Source organism: Ambystoma mexicanum, chromosome 6q, assembly GCF_040938575.1.
Source record: "Ambystoma mexicanum isolate Mex_15411 chromosome 6q, UKY_AmexF1_1, whole genome shotgun sequence".
Lineage (NCBI taxonomy): Eukaryota > Metazoa > Chordata > Amphibia > Caudata > Ambystomatidae > Ambystoma > Ambystoma mexicanum.
The window spans coordinates 1,474,427,671-1,474,447,369 of NC_090937.1; the positions used below are offsets into that span (position 1 = coordinate 1,474,427,671).

At 44.5% G+C, this 19,699-nt stretch overlaps 1 protein-coding gene across 1 annotated transcript in view; it reads right to left on the reverse strand.

Annotated features, from left to right (window-relative positions):
- Positions 1 to 19,699, reverse strand: part of LOC138516789 (T-cell surface glycoprotein CD8 alpha chain-like) — a 179,522-nt gene that overhangs the window by 152,804 nt on the left and 7,019 nt on the right. Inside the window, exon 2 of the mRNA XM_069632187.1 lies at positions 706 to 1,065. Within this exon, the coding sequence (XP_069488288.1) occupies positions 706 to 1,065 (360 nt within the window). The remainder of the gene's footprint in view (positions 1 to 705; positions 1,066 to 19,699) is intronic.

Here is a 19,699-nt window from a genome sequence, read left to right on the forward strand (position 1 = left end):
ATTAAGGGCATGGCTACCCCCAAACCCGGGTCCGGCTCTGGGTCCTGCGAAAGGGGAATTACCGGACCATTGCGACGTTGGAGCTGGTATGTCCCCATTCGAGCCCCCATAGGGCTCAATGGGAATGGGGAGGATGGTAGCAGCGGACCATTCATAATGGTACCGTTGCTACCATCCTGGTCGGCTCGCGGGTGCTGCTCTGCATGCCTGGTCTGACCAAGCATCCAGAGCGGCACCCGCAAGCAAACTCGTAATGTTGCGGCATGGCAACAATGGCGCCGGTAGCACTACAACAGTCATAATGAGGCCCAATGACATTTTAAAGCAATGGACATGAGAGTGTCTTATTATGCACCAGGAAGAGATTGGTTTGACTTTCCCTTATTGACTTGGTGTAAAGTACATTTTCAGTGGCCGAAAGTAAAACACTGTTGCAAAATTAAAACATTTTGGGTTACAAAATTGAGAGTCTCATGAAAATCGGGAGTGTTGGCTGGTATGGACACACTCCATACTGCGGTATCTACATTTAATAATTTGTTAAGTATCTTGATCCTAAATGCTGTGCAAAGACTAAAGGTGAAGGGCCCTAAGAATTAACCAGTGGATGGTAACAGAAGCCAGTATGTAGGAAAGGGTAGTGCAGACTTTGCCAATAAGTGACGACAACAGCAGAGACATTGGTCATTGTCAAGTCAACAGTACCTGGTGGGTAGTAGAGCTGCAACCCGCTGCTGAAGTAGAGGACAGAGTTTGCGTTAATCAGGCAGTAGTAGGTACCTTCATCTTGCTCTTTAAATTCCTTAATTTCTAGATTGAAAGCCATGGATTCTTTGTTGGCTATGAATCTTTTTTCGTCGATACCGTTGGCCACTTTTTGTTTATAACCATACTGAAGAAGATATTGAGGTGCGATCTTGTTTTTTATTTGACGGAACCAGAACACCCCATGGTGCTGTAAGTCTGTGTCAGGCAGGGTGCACATGAGCCACAGGGGGTGTGAGTTTTCCCTCTTCGGGGAGGGTGAGTTTAGTTTCAGGCCAATTTGCTTCTGCTGGGAAGAGTCTGCAGAAAAAGGAATGGAAATACACACAATGCATGTTAATGCTATTCAAGCAGATGAACCCATTGGAGAACTCAGGGAAATCTGAGGCACTCATCAGACACACAAAAGGTGATCACAAACATGTGAAAACAATATCAACAGGTTTAATTATAATGCGCACAGCGATTGCATTTTGTAGATCTAGAAACATCTGACAGTACATTTGGGAAATTTATAAGCTGGTTAGATTCACAGAGGGCAGAATTTCAGGTTGCAGGCCCCTAATCAGGCATAAAAAGTTGCTCACTCTCTCAATTCTACACATGCACACAGCACACCATTATTTTACTCGCCAAGAGTCAATTGTCGCTATCCAGTGGCCAGTGCACATTTATGAGCCCTGATATCTTATTTAATATATCTTTTTAAAACCCTTCATGCAAAGTCTGTAATGTGTTACCCTTGGTTGTAAGAGATAATCACATTACCCAGTTGAATTACTATTTAAAACCGCAAATTATTGACTCAGCTCAGAACATTTAGACCATGCCCTGAAGCCGTATTTGGAGTTATGCGATAAACTGGGCCTCTTCTTTACCACCTTAGCCCTGCCCTGAGAGAATGGAACCTCCCTCATATATCTGCAGTGATAAAACAACCTACAGACTTACATCTCTCCCCGGTATGATGTAACATGCCAGGTGTTTTCTCGATGGCCAAAACATTTGTATAGAAAAAACGAATCGAAAAAAATATATGGCAGTGGGTAAGGGGATATAAAGGGTAGTGGTGTTGGGTATCAGAATTAAATTATAGGGGAGGGAGCGTGGGCAGACAACCCGCCACATATAAAAACGTTGTGATGAGTTTTTCATTAAAGCATTTTCAGCAAATAAATAATAAAAAATAAACAGGCGGTGAAAGAACATAGAACCCTCTCCTGATGTCTTCGACTTAACTAACACCTACAAACCTCTATCCGCCTGGCAGAATTGATCGCAGCTCGTCAGGTAGTTAAACAAGATGATCTCTTTGTAGGATCCATTCCAAGGATCATGTTTTATCAATCACCAATGGCATTATCCCACCACCACGGAAGACAGCTAAGATTGCCCTCTGAATAAAAGGCCACAGGTGGCTCTTGATGGGCCATCTAATTTTCAAAAATTCCTGAAATGGCATATAACTACAAGAGAAATGGCATGTCCAATGCTTGAAGACCATCTCAATTGCTACAATATAATTAATTCACTTTACGGTCAGGCTTTGGACCTAGACATTGGATGGAGACAGTGAGTCTATAATTGGTAGGTGATATCCTCAGGAAAGCAGATGCAGGAAGATACAGCCTAGCAGTCGTATGCGATTTGTCCCTGGCATTCGAGATTTTAGATCATGTGCTACACTCGACCAGTCAGCATCTGCAGGGAATATAGGAGGTGTGGCCTTACAATGGTTTACCACTTTCTTTGCTGTTTAGAATCAATCTGTGAATTAGAGGAATTTAGTGTGGGGTTCCCCACAGTTCCTCCCTAACGCCTGCCTTGGGTAATGCAAACATGTTACCACTTAGCTACCTGATCAGGCAATTCAGGCTTAATGTGCAGTTCCACACTGATGAAACTCAGCTATACTGTCAGAATTGGATAATTGAAATCAGACACAAAAACTAACAATGTGTTTCCAGAAACAAACATGGCTAGCAGATGGAACCAGATTCTCCACCCACAAACCGTAAGGAAGATCGATTCACTCCACAGCGGCCCAGTATTGCCTCAAACTGTCTGATTGGCCTACTCCTGGTCAGCTGATCATTTTACTCGGCTCAGAGACCTAAAGACCTTTTCACCCAAAAACCACAATGTTTTCTGTAACTGACATGGCTGCAATCTGGAGCAGACCTTGCAGAACTAGTCACGAAAGTGTTCGAGCCTGACCAAAGCACCATTTCCTGTTTTACCCAAAAATACAACATTGTGGCAACAGATACAGCTGCGAGAGAGGGCTGCATTCTCTCTCCACTGACCCCGCCCAGATGATTATCTCATGCCCCAGCTGGTCCATCTTTGTGGCAGAAGGTCAGTGCTGGACCCAGTAGCCTCAATGGTATACAGCAAATCATATGGCCAGTCAAGGTGGTGCACATCCGCGATGACCTCCAAAAACATAACATTTAAGGAAACGGAAGTAGCCGGATTCTGAGCTGGAATTTGCATCTACCAGCCCCAAGATCATCTCGCTCCCTAGCTGGTACAACTTTGGGAAAATGGCGCTTCACTCGTCTCAGCTGCCTGATAGTCCTACTCCTTGTCCCAGGATACTGCCTCACTTCACTAATGAAGTGCCCTGGAGTGGCTTGGCATTCTTCATAGGTTGCTTGCAAAGGATATCATCTCCTGTCTGTCTTTGAGGCCGGACTTCCACCAAACCACGCTGATGGGAGCTTTTTGGCCTAACTTGGGTTGTGTAGAGCCAGAAATATTATCCAGGGGCTGGTAGTTGTGGAATCTGACCCCCGCTTTGGATTCTAGCTGTATCCATTTCTGCAAAATGTGTGGTTTTCAGTGAAAAGGCCCTTAGGGCTGTTGGACAACTCATATGGCCAGGAATAGTCCAATCAGACTGCCTGATCCAGTGCACGCAGGATATTCAAAGGCAATATTGGGCCATCTTGGGAGTGAATTGTGCGTCTGTGGGGCTCGTGGATGGAGAAGAATATCTGACCACCCAGTTTCACCAATAGGCCCAGGCCTCCAATCATCGCATAATCTGGAGGTCTGTATCCTAAAACATTGGGACTTTTTGAAGTGCTGTAACTTTAATGGACTTTACCTTGACGCTCACCTACTGTACGAGACCTAATTTCTGGCCACTCACAACCAGTAATAGACTGAGTGGGCACTGACCAAAGTCCTCTTATTCCGTTCCTCTCCTTGGTCTCCCAGGTACAGCACTATTTATTTCTCTCCTGGTTGGACTTGTGTGCAGTGCTGTTCACTGTTTCACTGTTTCATGCATATTGCGTGTACCTCATATTTTTTCTCTCCCCTTCACTCTACTGCCCTCTGCCCCCCAATCTGGATGTGCTAGGCGGCCTCCAGGAGTAGCTGTGAACGTTTCTGCCTCCCACTTGCATCTCCCTCTGCCCTCCTATAACCCCCGTTCAAGATCTGAATGTAGCAGCCCCCCGGTTTAGATGTGAACGTTCCCTGGCCACGACCGCCCCAGTCACCTTTCCTCTCCTTCCACCAGAAGCTCACTGTCTCTCGAGCCCTGGTTCTCTCTTTGTTGGAATACCGCAATAGCCTTTTTCTAAATCTACCTGCTTCTACTCTCTGCCCTTTGCAACTCATCCAGAACAGGACTGCGGGGCTTGTCCTTGGCTTCAAGCCCTGGGATTGTATCTCTCCAGGACTGAAATCTCTTCATTGGTTCCCAGTGGCTGCAAGGATTAAATTCAAGACACTTTGCATTGTCCACAAGGCTTTCTGGTGCCTGGGTCCAAAATACCTTCAACTCTCCCTCCGTAAATACCTTCCCTCTCGAGCTCTTTGCTCCTCCACCTCCACTCCCTCAGGGTCAGTCGTTTCTCAAAGAAATGAGCTGGGGGTAGATCTCTGTCTCAGCTGGGGTCTCCCTCTGGAACAGTCTCCCTGCCACTCTGAAACTTAAGGAGAACCCTCTACGGTTCCGGAACACCTCAAGATCTTCCTCCTTGCTTCTGCCTTCTCTCCTCCTATCCCCTGCTGATCTGTTCTGCTTCGGCATCGTGCACCTGTTTACCCTCTGATTTTGGGCCCAGGTACCTGCCCACCCTTCCACGCACCCAACCTGCCTCCTGACAACCCTTGCACTTGGGTCTGTATATGTAATCCTACAGTCCCCACCCTTTCTCTGCACTTATCAGACACCCCCTGTCTGTGCCTTAAACCTAGTACTTGCCACTTGCTGGCTGCACTACCACTTGTTTTTTTGTATTCCTTTGCTCAGCACTTTCCACTTCTCCCCTCCCCCCTGTACTTTCCCCCTTCCCTCTCCCTTACACTTGCGCATTCTCAATGTCACTGGGCCTAGTAAGCTCTTTGTTTTTGTTCTCTCTCGTTCTCCTCCCTTGCCTCGTCGTGCTCTGAAATACATGTCTATGAGCGCGATACAAATAAAATATCAATATTGCACCTGGTTTTGAAATGGAACGAAGTTTCCGGGTTTAGTTGGCAATGTACCTCATTCTCCTTCTGTCTCACTCCTCCTCGACCTTTCCATATGACCCTTCCCATGCTCTCTCTTGCGCTTTGGACTCGCCCAGGGAAACACGTTCCAGCCCAAATCCCACTTACTTTTGGTGAACTGATCTGTCATGTTGACGTTGCCCTGGGAGCGGGAGGCGGGCGTTAGGGAAAGGGGAACTGACGTGTGGATGGGAAGTGCCGAGGAGGGCAAGGGGGGAAGGGCAGAACGAAGCTGGAATTGAATAAATGAAGACGTGTTTAGCACATCCTGTGTCCATCTCTTTTGTGCTGCGACACCCGCGCTCCAGGGCCTACCCGCGCTCCAACATGATCGTTCCCCATGAAAAGGGTGCATCTGCCATTTCACAGTGAGAAAAATTAAAGGTATCCTCCTTTGATCTTCCAGGACAAATCGGGGAATCGAACTAGGCGCTATTGCAATTTCCTTCATGGCTGTCCCCCAAGGACCATAGTTCACTAATCACAAAAGGCCGCTGTGCCACTGGCCGGGCGGTGAAGACATTTGACCATGTCTCAGAGGCCAGGAATAGCCTATATTCACTGAAATGCAACCTGGTGAGTTACTTCATTTTAGGTTACTTTGAGGGTATACACACAGGCCCCTTTCTAGGCACTGGTAGACCGGGCAGCGGCCAGGGTGGGCGTCATCCAGGGTGGCAAGAAGCATAGCAAGCAGCCTGTTAATCTCCCCCCCCCCCATGGAGAGCAGGGAGCCGTTGCATTTGACATCCTTGAGCACTACACCGTCATGTACAGGAAGCAGCCAATGGCTTAATTCTTTGCTGAGAGTTTTTTTTAAGAAGGCTCTATTCTTCCAAATGTGCATCTGTTTGTGAAACAAGCCATGCTTAAACAGTGTCATAATTTCTGCACAGCCCTGGCTTTCCAGAATGGAAGAGTTGAGGGTTTAAGGTGGACTGAAAGGGCTGTTTTTATTAGGCCGGTTTAATTAAAAGGGCCAGAGATAGTAGGCGGTTGTAGGGGCAGGAGTGGGGAACCTAAGTAAATAGCCAAAGGAAGGCGAGGAGTGGGATTGGCATTCATTTATGGTATTTTAGCAGGTGATTAGGCTCATTTTCCTGTTTGTGGGGTGTTTCTAGGGCAATCAAATGAGTGACTCCATGTCATTTGACCCCTTCTGGGATTTCATTTGAAAATCATTAACTTCTGGTATGTTAATCCAGTTGAAACAAAAGAATACAACTCCCAGAATGCTCTGATCTGTTACACGAAAGCCTAGGACTGGAGACACATGCTCAGGTGATATGGAGTCACCTTGCCAAACTATGCTCTTTACTGGGAGGCAAAGCAGTTTGAGTAAAAATGGGAAAAAGCTATATTTGCACACATTAAATTTGTTTCTTTAAGTTTGAGCGAAGAGGTCAGGAGTTAGAAAAATTGAAGCGTTAAAGGCTGAGGGGATTGCACATAAGGTTATTATTTCCTTTGATTGGTGGTGGTGGTGTGTGTTTGATTTACTGTGAAAATGAATGTGCAAAGTTAGAAAGCAATTATTCTAGCAACAACTGATAACAAACCCAACAGTTTTGACACGTATCTACTGAAAAGCTTTTCGTTATTGCTACTGTATGTTTTGGGATACATGCCAATCTATATTCGTGATTTGCCTAGTGTTACAATTGCATGTCCAGGTTACCCTCATTTCATAGATTTTTCAAGAATATTTTAATATAACATCTATGACAGGTTGTAACGGTTTTATAACACGCACCCTCCAGCCAAGGACTCCTCCCCTGACAATGAATGTGGCACACAATAAAAACGCTTTCTATCTTTAATCAACCACAGGTTCTTTTATTCAGTAGGCCCCCAACCTTCACAAACACCCTGTGTCACAGTGGACAAGGCCGGTGTGTATCATTATGATATTTATTAATGATATGGTTCAATGAAAGTAAAAGCAAAATCAAACAATTGGACAGCAGCCACCAATGTTGTGGCAATACAGAAGCAAAGATTCCTACAACACAGTTAGTTCAAAATCCCCACAATGCACATGAATCTTTAATGGCAAAACAGGAAAAATGATTTCATAGCATGGGATGGTACTTAAGGTTAAGCACTCCCCCTGCAACACCCATCCCCAAAAATCTGCAAACTTAATTATTTTTGGATGGAAGGCAGTGGCAATGAGTCAGGATAAAGAGTGAAAAATTGGATTTAGAATTCAGCCCACCACCCCAAGATGGTAGGCCAGAAAAGAAAATGAAAACCCGATTCATGAGCAAAACGGCAGAATCGGATTTTACTTGTTACTCGCACAACAGCTTACAACCGCGGTAGGACAGCTAGAAATGCCTTGGTGTACTTAAGCAGTACACCAAGGCAACATAAACACAAGGTAAGAAAATTGATTTTGGGACAGAAAACTAATGCAAAAGAAAAACACACACGGCTGAATGGGAATTCGTTTTTACATAGGGCTTGTGATGACAGGCAGCCACGGAAAGGGCTTTGCTGTCAAAATCGGAAATCGGTTTCAAGGAGAAGGACAAAGGCATATAACGGATAGGATTCTGACAGAAAGGGATGGTTCTCAACGCGACTATGGTTTGGGTTTTTCTATGGGACAGATGCAAAATCAGAATTCATGGGAGGTGGTTAATTTCAAATTTCAACCAACACACACCATGAATCTCTTTATAGGGAAATTAATTGATTTACTTGAAAATAATGCTGAGGATTTATACGGACAACTGAAAGATTTATACAAGAAATACACTAACATACACAGCCTGATATAGATTTGTCGATGGAAAGGTGAATGGATTATACTGGCAATTTGGGACTTTGAATGGGATTTTCTATGGGATGCAAGATTCAAAAGAGGGGGGTGTGCAATTTGGGACTGGGGTTATTTGCTACTTACAAGGTAAGCTTGAGTTTGGGATTCTGGAAGGCCAGCGAGGTCTCTGGTCACTCTGGGCAGCTAGGTCAAGTGATCTGGTCAATATGGACAGCTAGGCCAAGGGATCTGGTCACTGCGCTTTCCTGGATGGGATTCTGGACAGCTAGGCCAAGGTCTGGGCACTTCGCTCTCCTAGATGTGGTCACCTAGGCAAGGGCTGGTCTCGCACTCTTTTGGATGGTGTCACTAGGCAAGGTCTGGTCTCTGCACTCTCTTGGATGGGATCATCTGCCTCCTCTCCTTTCTCCCTGGATTCTTGTGTGTGTCTGGATCTTGAATCTGTGTATCTTGCTATAGATGGGATGGATGGATCTTGCTGTGGGTGGATCCCTTGTGTCTCTCTGTGTCCCCCTTATATAGCTGATATGACATCATCTATTTTACAATCTGGGGGAAGTACTCTGGAATTACTCCTATACTGAGATAGGACAGCCTACCAGTCCTCTCTCCTACCCTGGGCCAATTGGTTCAGTGGAAAGGGCATCATTTGTCTGTTTGCATTTATGACATTTCTTTGTACTCAGATCCACTTTTTAGCAAAAATGAATTATGGATCAAAGCTTCAGACTCATACAAGCCACCACCATAAGAAGTAGATATACGGATTCAATGGGTCACAGGGAATTGGACAAATCGATCGCCGGCTCTGTGCAAGGTAGCATCACACTCTTTGGCACATTTTGGCCCTATTCATGAAATGCATAGTAGTTAAAATGTTGCCATTGAGTACACATATTCATAATTACATTTTCCATCTTTCCACCTAGTTTCATATTTGTCCCATTTATAATTCAGTCAGAAAAGCGTCTTTCCAGGCCATTTCAGTTCACAAAGTGCTCGAAACATGAACTTGGTCTCTTTACATTCGTCTAAAAATCACATGGAAAACTAGCATAATACAAAATTATTACTTATTCATGGTGCTGGGAAAAATGTCTTAAGATGAAGAAGTACTTTAATTTCAATGGGGAGGATTCGTCACATATGGGGCCGGTGCTGCAGACCCCGACAGCAAAGTCTCCTCTTGGCTCGGCTTGCAACAAAGGACTTTTATGACGCCCTTTGAAGTTTGACAGTTCCTCTTTCAGAGTGGGTGCTGTGCTGGAGGAAATCGCTTTTCTTGGTTACGCACTAGCCACACAGGCATCCTTTTTCCCCTATTCCAGTAATGCCTGCGAGTCTTGTAGAACAGAGAATCCTCACACTCTCGGGCACCTCACATCCTGTTGTGGACTGTTTCACTTAGTGGTGCGAATTTTCAGTGGGAGGCAAGGCTTGCAAATGAATTCTGTGCCTGAGCAAAAACCAGTTTTACTGGTTTCTGAGCCTTCTCCAATGTAACTAAATCTTGTGGGGACAAATATGATGTATATTGTATAGCCAAACGCCCACCCACACATATTCAGACATTTCTGTGCAAGCAAAAGCTGTCATTCAACATTGACTTTTAAACAACATTTTTTCCTTATTTTCCAAAGAGCAGATTCACTCGTGTGCAGGCCTTTCATTTAAAGTTTCAAAATGTGGTTCTGCTGGTCACGGGATTGTCTTTCTATTAGTCCTTTGGAGGGGTTGAGTATGTACTGTGGTTCATGAACACAGAGGGATACTACACAGGATTTCTTTGATTTGGACACAGAAAAGATAAAAAGCCACGCTATTTCTTTCATTTCCAGTTTGAGCGCAATGGTTCACATCAAAGGGAAACAAAAGCTGTGTCGGGTTGTAATGTAGAAACCCTTGCCCCTCATGTGATTTACCACTAAAACAAAGCTGTTTAGGATGTCATGCTTACTTTTGTTCTCCAGATGTTAGAAAAACAAACGCAGCACCGTTCTGAAGGCAGGACATAACTTCTAGTTATGTAGGCGAAAATGAAGCAAACGCAGGGCCGTTTTTCAAAGCATTGTTCAAATGCTTGCCACACATGTGCCAGGAAGACAAAAGCACAGCCGTCTTGGTGGAACTGTTTAAATGTGGTTTTGTCACCACTTGAGAAAAGCGGCGATTTTACTTTTATTTGCATTCCGGACCTGCACTCGGCACTGCGAGCCGCTCCTCGACTCTTGCCGACTCCACTGCTGCCTAACGCTTCCTGGAGGAGGCGGGGCCCGCACGACACGTGCCCTGATCACGTGATTCCGGCCCGATATAAAAGACACAGGCTGCCTCCCGCCCTGTGTGTCACCACTTGAGAAAAGCGGCGATTTTACTTTTATTTGCATTCCGGACCTGCACTCGGCACTGCGAGCCGCTCCTCGACTCTTGCCGACTCCACTGCTGCCTAACGCTTCCTGGAGGAGGCGGGGCCCGCACGACACGTGCCCTGATCACGTGATTCCGGCCCGATATAAAAGACACAGGCTGCCTCCCGCCCTGTGTGTCACCACTTGAGAAAAGCGGCGATTTTACTTTTATTTGCATTCCGGACCTGCACTCGGCACTGCGAGCCGCTCCTCGACTCTTGCCGACTCCACTGCTGCCTAACGCTTCCTGGAGGAGGCGGGGCCCGCACGACACGTGCCCTGATCACGTGATTCCGGCCCGATATAAAAGACACAGGCTACCACCCTTGCGGCGTTAAGCCCGGCAGGGGCAAAGGCCGACTACTGTTACGTGACTGTTGCGTGCTGAAAGTACGGACTACTCTGGAGTATCGTGTACGCATATTGGACACTCAGGTGAGAAAACATAATAGTGCTCATTTTTCTCCATAGAACCTGATTGTCACCATAAACCCTTAGTGCAGCTCAAGGGCACTCACAGCACTATGGGTAAATCAAAGCCTGCTAAACCACGGTACGATTTACGCAAAGGGAAGGCGGGGAAAATGGATAATCCAGCACCTGAAAGCCCTAAGAAAGATAAACAAACTGGAACAGATGGTGCAGCGGCTAAAGGCACAATTCCGGCTTTCTTTCTCAAAGACAATTCAAAAGCACAATCCTCCATTGATAACCCGACAGCCGACGATCACCATCCATCCCTCCTGCCCCCCAAAAACAATAATGAGGCTCTTGATTTAACAAATTATAATGATATTGATAATAATTCACTTCTTGATCTCTGTTTGTCTATCCAAAAATCAATGGCCTCCTTTAATCAGCCTTATACTTCTCAGAAGCCTACCCCAACAGTGGTAGAAGCTCAAATTCTGAATGAGGCTCATAATGACCAACGGAGTCTTTCACCCCCAAGTAGCCCTAAACAAACAGGTAATTCTACCTCAAATCTGTCTGGAATACACCCTATTCATCCCACTCCCACCGCACCTATAGTATCAACTACAGGACGTTTATCGGCTTCTCCAGATCTCTATATTGATATGGAAGATCCGGAACACTCTGGTAGAGACTTGAGCAATGCTGTTGAAAGCTTAAATAATGCAGCAATTGCAGAACTTCAAGCCTCTATGGCCTCCGTTCAGTTTGCTTTAAAGATTTTGTTGAAGCTATGTGGGAGAATTCATAGTAATTCTTTAGCTCAACTAGGAAACATCAACTGTATTGAAAGTACGGACCAAATACCGCTAAAAGCGCCAATACCGAAGGGGGGTCGGGAGTTTACGAATCAGCAAGAAGAGGCACACTTGGGGGAACTTCAGGAGATTGCAACTGAAGTACCTCTAACTAAAAAACAACGTCGACAACTAAGACGAGAGGCAGCAAAAAACGTAGCAGTCGAGATAGCCTCCCCCCTGCCAGCCACCATTGCTCCCGCTGCTCGATCCAAAAAAGCAAAAAAAAGGGGGCGAAAAACAAAGAAGCGTATGAATAAAGGAGCAGGAACCTTAACAAGCTGGATTATCCCAGATATACCTCAGGAAGCTACCAGTACGATTCTGGAAGAGCCACACCATGATATGACTGATAACTCAACTGATGATTCCTCTAATTGCTCCTCCTCATCTGGGAACGCAAGAAACGAGGAAGACGAACATCATGATCCCATAGAGACAACAGAAAATGATGACTTTAACGCCAGTAAAATCTGTGTTATCAAAAATCTAAACCAGAAGAAAAGGGATAAGTGGCTCACAAGATCCGAACTTTTGATAAAACTACATCTGATCCCCCAATTGCGTGTTATACGCTCGGAAGATTTTTCCTTTGTGGAACCACTTACCGTACGAAACCCTAATGTCACAGCCCTCCATTGCTGTGTTATGGCATCAGCTAAATTAATCCGCTCTCACAAAAAAAGCCTTATGCGAATTGGGATAGAGGTGGATGCCTGTAAAGAGAAGGAGGACCCTTGTCTCCCAAGTGGCGATCCCGCCCCACCTAAGGCTAATGGCTGCAAACCCGCCCAACCTTTGGGGAAGAAAGTTCAGATGGCGGATATCCAAAACACGTTGAAATGGTTGGCCGATTCATTACCAATGGTACTACAACAATCATGAGATTATTCCCTACTGAGCTGGAACACCCATGGCCACCAACATCTTCTCACTGATAAGGGGTCTTTATCACTCATTAATAGCTACCCCATTATATTGCTGCAAGAAACTTGGCTATTACAGCCCACGGCCATGGACGGATACACAACTCATCATACCCTGGCTAAGAAAGGACAAAGGGGGCGCCCCTATGGGGGTTTAGCCATCGGTGTGTCAAATAAAATCAAAAGTAAAAGGATTTCAGTGGAGAGCAATTATATTTGTGCTGTAGTCTTGTCCCTCAGAATAAGAGAGGTCTGGGAAGAAACATTATTAATAAATATCTACAACCCCCCGGGGGCAACACATAGAGAGCATATACAAGATGTTCTAAATGACCTTCTCAGCAATTGGAGGTTATTAAATGATAAATATCTTGTTATTGCCGCAGGGGACTTAAACTGCCGGATAAACCATGGAGGGGGCACCACTAACAACCAGAACCTAGCCAGCAAAAGCTATTGGAAACAGACATACACCGATAACGAGGGAGAATGTTGGAGTAGTTTCTTCGAATGCTGGGATCTTGAAGTAATCAATGGCAGGACAAAGAATGATAGACCCGCAAAATTCACTTGGAAAAATGGAAGGAATGGAAGTACCCTCGACTATATCTTCACGAGTGCGGAAATTGCAAACATCATCGATGATATGGTTGTGAGGGAATGTATCTGGAGCGACCATGACCCTTTGACACTTAACTTAAGATCCCATATACCAACTGAGAGAATGGCAAATCTCGGTGAGCTGATAGCCAACCACTCTTCAAATCGTATATCCTGGTCAGCACAAAATGTGATGAAGGCATCTATAGCATCGGGAGATTGGGGACTTGAACAGTCTAAATTATTCTCACAGATGTCGCCCGAACAAATTGAAGGATGGATCAGTAATTTCTCTGGCTTGCATGGTTCCTATAAAATACGGATGATGGCAGGAAAATTGCCGCAAGAGCTAATCTATGATCGTGCCATCAGAGATCAGAAGCGCAAGCTTAGAAGGGAAATCCGGGCTATAAGAAAGGACCTGCATGCTTTTAATGATAAAGCAGCTACAATAAGAAAGCTGAAAGCTGCTTACCAAAAATGGCTAAAAATACATAAAAGACACAGGAAATTGGAGAGATGGCAATCTACAGTTAAAACTCTATGTAGTAAGAACTCCCGCAAAATATGGTCCATTTTAGGAGATGTAAAAGGCAAGAAGATCACCAATATGGTGAACCCCATATGTAGTGACAAATGGATATCTCATCTGGAAAAACGAAATGCAGGGATTAGTGATAAGCTCTGCTCTCCCACCTCTCCTAATCCTCCCACCCCTCCTTTTAGTGTTACCATTAAGGACCTACAATGCAGAATTAAGGAATTAAATTCCTCACGAGCTCCAGGCCCTAATGGTCTATCGAATGTAGTGATGAGAAACAACTCAATGTTCTGGGCTAATCTGCTAAAAATTCTGTTTGACAAAATTATGTCTGATGGACGCATACCAACATCTTGGCAAGAGGCCATCATCATACCTGTCTTCAAAAAGGGTAGCAGGAATGACCCTGAGAATTACCGATTACTATCTATGCTTGACTGTACCGGGAAGATGTTTGCTGCTCTCATTCTTAATGAACTACAAAAATGGACTGAGGAGGCAGGCATCCTGGATCAATTTCAATGTGGTTTTAGGGCTGGCCACTCCACATCACATAATCTTTTTATCATGAATACCCTAAGCAATAAGGCTTTAACACGCACTAATCCTCCACTATATGCACTCTATGTAGATTTTAGGGCCGCCTTTGACTCAGTTAATCGATCCCTTTTATGGGAAAAATTAAAGAATTTTGGTTGCCCCGCATCTTTATTATATTACCTTGAGCTGCTACATACCAATAACACCGTACAAGTCAGGCTGGATAATCAGGGGACAGTGACTAAACCTATCTCTCTGAAGCGAGGGGTAAAACAGGGATGTGTGACGGCCCCCATTTTATATAATCTATTTGTATCTGATGTGCCTAACTGCTTCTTGGGGATAAACAACTGCCCCCCTAAGATAGGTTCTCATCATTGTCCCATACTGGCTTATGCAGATGACCTGGTGATACTAGATCACACTTTCAGTGGAATACTCAGGTCAACCAATCAGTTATGGAAATATGCAGAATCCAACGAACTCACTATTAACCACAGCAAAACCAAATTAATGCTGTATACAGCAGGAAAGGTTGCTAGGCCTCGTATGATGGTGGGCCCAATCGAAATTGAATACACACTTTCATATAAATATCTAGGGGTAGAGTTCGACCACAAAGGAAACTACCATATGTGTATTCAGGAACGCAGATTAAAGGCTGCGCAACTTTCAGCATTAATTCATAGATTTACATATGAGCAATGTGGTTTCTCTATTTGGGCAGCCCGCCAGCTCTATCTGCAATGCCTGGTCCCTATGGTCATATATGGTTTAGAGTCTTTGATCACCATGGACCTTGGTTGGCTACAACTTGTGGAGGGGAAGTTCTGGAGAAAAGTTCTCGGTCTCCCCCAATGCATTCCCATGGCTATGATTAGGCTAGAGCTGGGCATCCTTTCTCTTAAGGCTATGGTTTTGAGGAAAAGGTTGGAATTCTACATTAGGTTCAACAACAGACCTACAACCAACCTCCTCAGGACCATTAAAGAAGATACTTCTGCGGGTAGACAGATAAAACTTGAAACCCAGATTAATACTCTGATCGAAGAAATCAGTTGGTCCCCGGAGTGGGGTAGGGAAAATGAACACCTGATTGTTAGCATGCGAAACCGCCTAAATCTATGGGACTGGCAGAGTAATTTCACACATCTGGGACGTCTGAAAAGATATGGCTTCATCATATTTATACTTTATACCTACATGAAGCCTCAGCTCTATTTAAATCTATGCCCGTCGGACCAACTGAGGCGCTTTATATTACTCTTACGCTTCAATTATTTACCAGTTCTGTCGGCTCGTGGGGCATCAATGGGCCTGACTACCGCAGCTAGGTACTGCAGAATATGTGAGTCTACATCTATGCCGGAGACGGCATGCCACGTACTAACAAAATGTAGTAGGCTAAAAACGAGACATAGGAAATATTTGAAGGAATTTGTCCATGATAATGATCAAATCACACATCCAGATTTCTGGAACCAATGTACCAATTCCCTAAATCCTAAACTGCACTTAGCACTTTTCCAGGTGTGGCGCGAGGCCACTATATATCTGAAAGCAAGCACAAGGGTGGCCATCCATATGCATAAGGGGTTCTACCTCTAGCAAAATAGTCTTACAATATTTATCTAAAACTTTATTACGGATCTGATCTGTCCAAATGTTTCTTCTCTGCCTTGAACGAACGATTGATTTGTGATGAATTTTACAGTGTCTATAATGATTTTTTACTGTATATTTGAATTTATTCCTATAATGTAAGTGTTTAATGTAATTTATGTGTAAAGTTTTTTACATTCTGTATAAAACTGTATCACATTAATAAATAATAATAATAAATGTGGTTTTAGGTGAAGGGGATTTCTGCTTAGGGCCTTAAATGCACCCCACATATTATTGTCATCATACAGTAAAGAACTTGCATCATTGCCAGGTATTTACACAAACCGCTAGCGTTTGCCATCAGACGACAGCAACTAGCACAATTTACTAGGCATTTCAATATGTTGTCATTTTACTTGCATCATCTAATTATAATTTGGTGATTGTTATAGAGCTTCATGTAGATGGACTAATTCTAAGCTCTGTATTAACGAGTGTTATTATTACCCACTGATTGTACTTCATTCATCACCCTCAGAATGAAGAAGAGACTACATAGTGTCACCAGGGTTTCAAACCTGTCACATGGCATGGTCCCATTCCCAAAACCAGCCTGTTGCAGGTCAGCTATCCATCCTGCATGCAACTATTTGCCAGACGTTCACATTATATGCCCAGGAATGGGCACCACTGGGTAGCTGTTAGCAGCACGTGGTGGTCTCACAATATAACAGGTTTTCCCATAGAATTCTCACACACTCTCACCATTTGGCAAGTATTGTTATGCTTTGTCTAGGTACACCGATCGTGTGGCACCATGACTGCTTCACAACATAGCCTAGCTACTTTTCTGGTCTTCGGAATAGCTCCAAGCCATTCATTGTAACCTAATCTTATTGGATGTAGCTGGACACTGCCTTCCTTTTCACCGGTACCGAACAAGTTTCCGTAATTCCACACACATCTTCCATTCTTCCGTCCTCTGAGCGCTGTGTTCACCAAATGAAGAGAGCTATCTGCTCTGGCTACATTTTCAATTGAGAGGAAAACTGTTGGAAAAGTAGACTACAACAGCAGCAATACACCCTTTTGCGGCTGCATCATCTAGGAAAGTGCCCTTCATTAGACAATGGACAAAAACGAGATAGAAAATTAATTCCAGTTTGAAATATAGATGTCTACGTTGTCTATTGATTCAAAGTACAAGTCAACCAAATGGCATGTAATTTGCAGTGACTAATTTGGGGAGGGAGTGCAGTGCAGGGTAGCCACAGAGGAGCTACGTAGTGGGGGTGTGTTCTGGTGTTTTGCCCTGGGTGCAATAGATAGGTGTAGGTAATGGGGCAAATGGTATAGAGGGGTGAGAAAGGATAGATGTTGGGGTGGAAAGTGAAGGAGTGTGGGAAGGCCTCCCTTATTAAAAATTAAAAGAGCCACAAAGAAACCTACCGAAGTAACTTAATCGATAATAGTTTTGTTTTTTGATGAAACAATGTAGAACCATCCCCTGGATAACACTGTATCAATTCAGAGATGAGCACCTTCCAGGTACATGGTCTACAAGATGAAACATTGCATTAACACCCACAGTAAACCAGGTTTTCCTAGAAGAGGCGACAGACATTTCGCTCTTGTTGGCTGAAGACATGGAATCAGCTTCGGGACTGCTAAAGCTCTCCATCTCTTAATCAAAGTTTAGAAAATTGCTGAAAGCTTATATATTTACATCTTAGTCTACCATACTTCATCGGAATGTTATGATCTTGCAATTTCAAAAGTTCCTATTATAGGTTTGCCTGTAGCGGTAAACACAGGCGGTCTTTAAAATATGTAGTGCATTTTGTCTGCCGACCTTAATGTGGGATCATGAGGGTTTTTACTGCATGCCCTAGTCTGAGAATACCACACGTGGTAAAATACTGCTCAGTTACATGATTGAAACAGACTTCAAAATACTTCCAATTTTTAACCCCACCCTTAAGGTGGAGGTAAAAGTGTTCATAACTCCCCAAAATGTTACATTGGGCCTCATTCCGAGTCCGTCCGGCGGTAGGGGATACCGGGCACCGGTAAGGAGACCGGTGCCGGTAATCCCCTACCGCCCGATTTCGAGGTGATTTCCAAGGTCCCCCAACGGGACCTGTACGGTACGTTTGGGGGACCTCGGAATCGGGCGGTAGGGGATTACTGGCACCGGTTTCCTTACTGGTGCCCGGTATCCCCTACCGCCCGACTCGGAATGAGGCCCAGTGTGCACATCCCAGTTACTCCTTAGCAGCACTGGGTCATTAGCGACCCTTCTGTGCATTTATTTTCATACATGGTACAACAGTGTTGTAACACGCTGCTCTACCGTATTTTCCAGCCCTGACACAGGGGTGGAAATGTATTTTGAATATTCTGCATGACATGCGGCCATGATCTTCGGATTCTGACTGCATCCCCTTCTCATGGCATGGCCTTTGTCTGGACTGGATTTTATCACATGGGGCTGGAGTTACCAGGAGGATGCGATGCCCACTTCTGGGTCTGATCACTCTGTCAGACTCTTTTCTTTTAATGCAAGTAAGATCGGCCATACAGTCGCTGGATCCAAAGACATGATTTTGAGATGTAATAAAATGAGGTGGCCAGGATTCCTGGGGCCGAGTTAGCCCATGTGGCTGAAAGCTGTGACACAGGCTTGGCATGTGATATATAGTTCAATAAAGTCATGAATCGACTAAAAAATATTTGTGATAAAACCTCCCCGCTGCAAGTTAGACCTTGTAAAAAAAAACAGCCTAACTATTGCTATTCTTTAATGCTTGCAGATCTTACACAAAGCTACCGTACCGCCGAAAGAATGAGCCTGGAGAAAAAATATAAATTAAAAGGCATTGAATAGTGTTCAAACAGCATTAAAGGCATAAAAAAGCAATTTTTGAAGCTACATCTAAATTCTTGCGGAGTGATAAATATTATTATTCATATTAGGATAATTATTTAAACGCCAATAGCCCCAGGGCCCACACACACACACACAACATAACATACGAATTATTCACAAACTGAATAGCACTGTCCGACCAGGGGATTCAAAGCCAGAAAACAGGAGCCAGAGTAGAACTCATCAATCGGCACCTCTGGTTAAACAGGTACGTTTTTAGGGCTCTTTCAAAATTAGGCAAACAAGGAATAGCGCTTAGCGAAGCCGGCCGCCCATTCCAGGCACAAAGACCCCTTGCATCAAACATCGGACGCCTGCACTTCTGCAGTTTGATGCGTGGTGAAAAGAGTTTATTGTCTCCTTTAAATCGGAGTAATCTTCTGCTGGGGGCAGCCTTGTGTCGAGCACAGAGGTACTGAGGTGCATTGCCCAACCTACATGTGTGGGTTAGGGTGAGCATATTATGGACGATTCAATGTTTAACTGGTAACCAGTGAAGTGCCACTCTAGCAGGAGGGACAGGGTCTGAATGCCCTCACGGCCAGATTCTGGATGATCTGCAGCTTTTACAAGTTGGCGGTACCTGCAGGCAAACTATTTGGAATTCACTAAAGCACAAGCAAGTAAAGATCTATTTTTATCAGACCGATGAGGTCTGGTTTGCTGCAGTAATTTAAGTTCATACACACAGGCAGACACGCTTCTGTATAGTTAATTGTGAGTCCAGGTAGACAACTAACATCTTAACATAGGGTACCACTGGAATGGCACAGTCATGAATTAAAAACTGCTTGCAGCAAGGCTTGCGTTTTTTCAA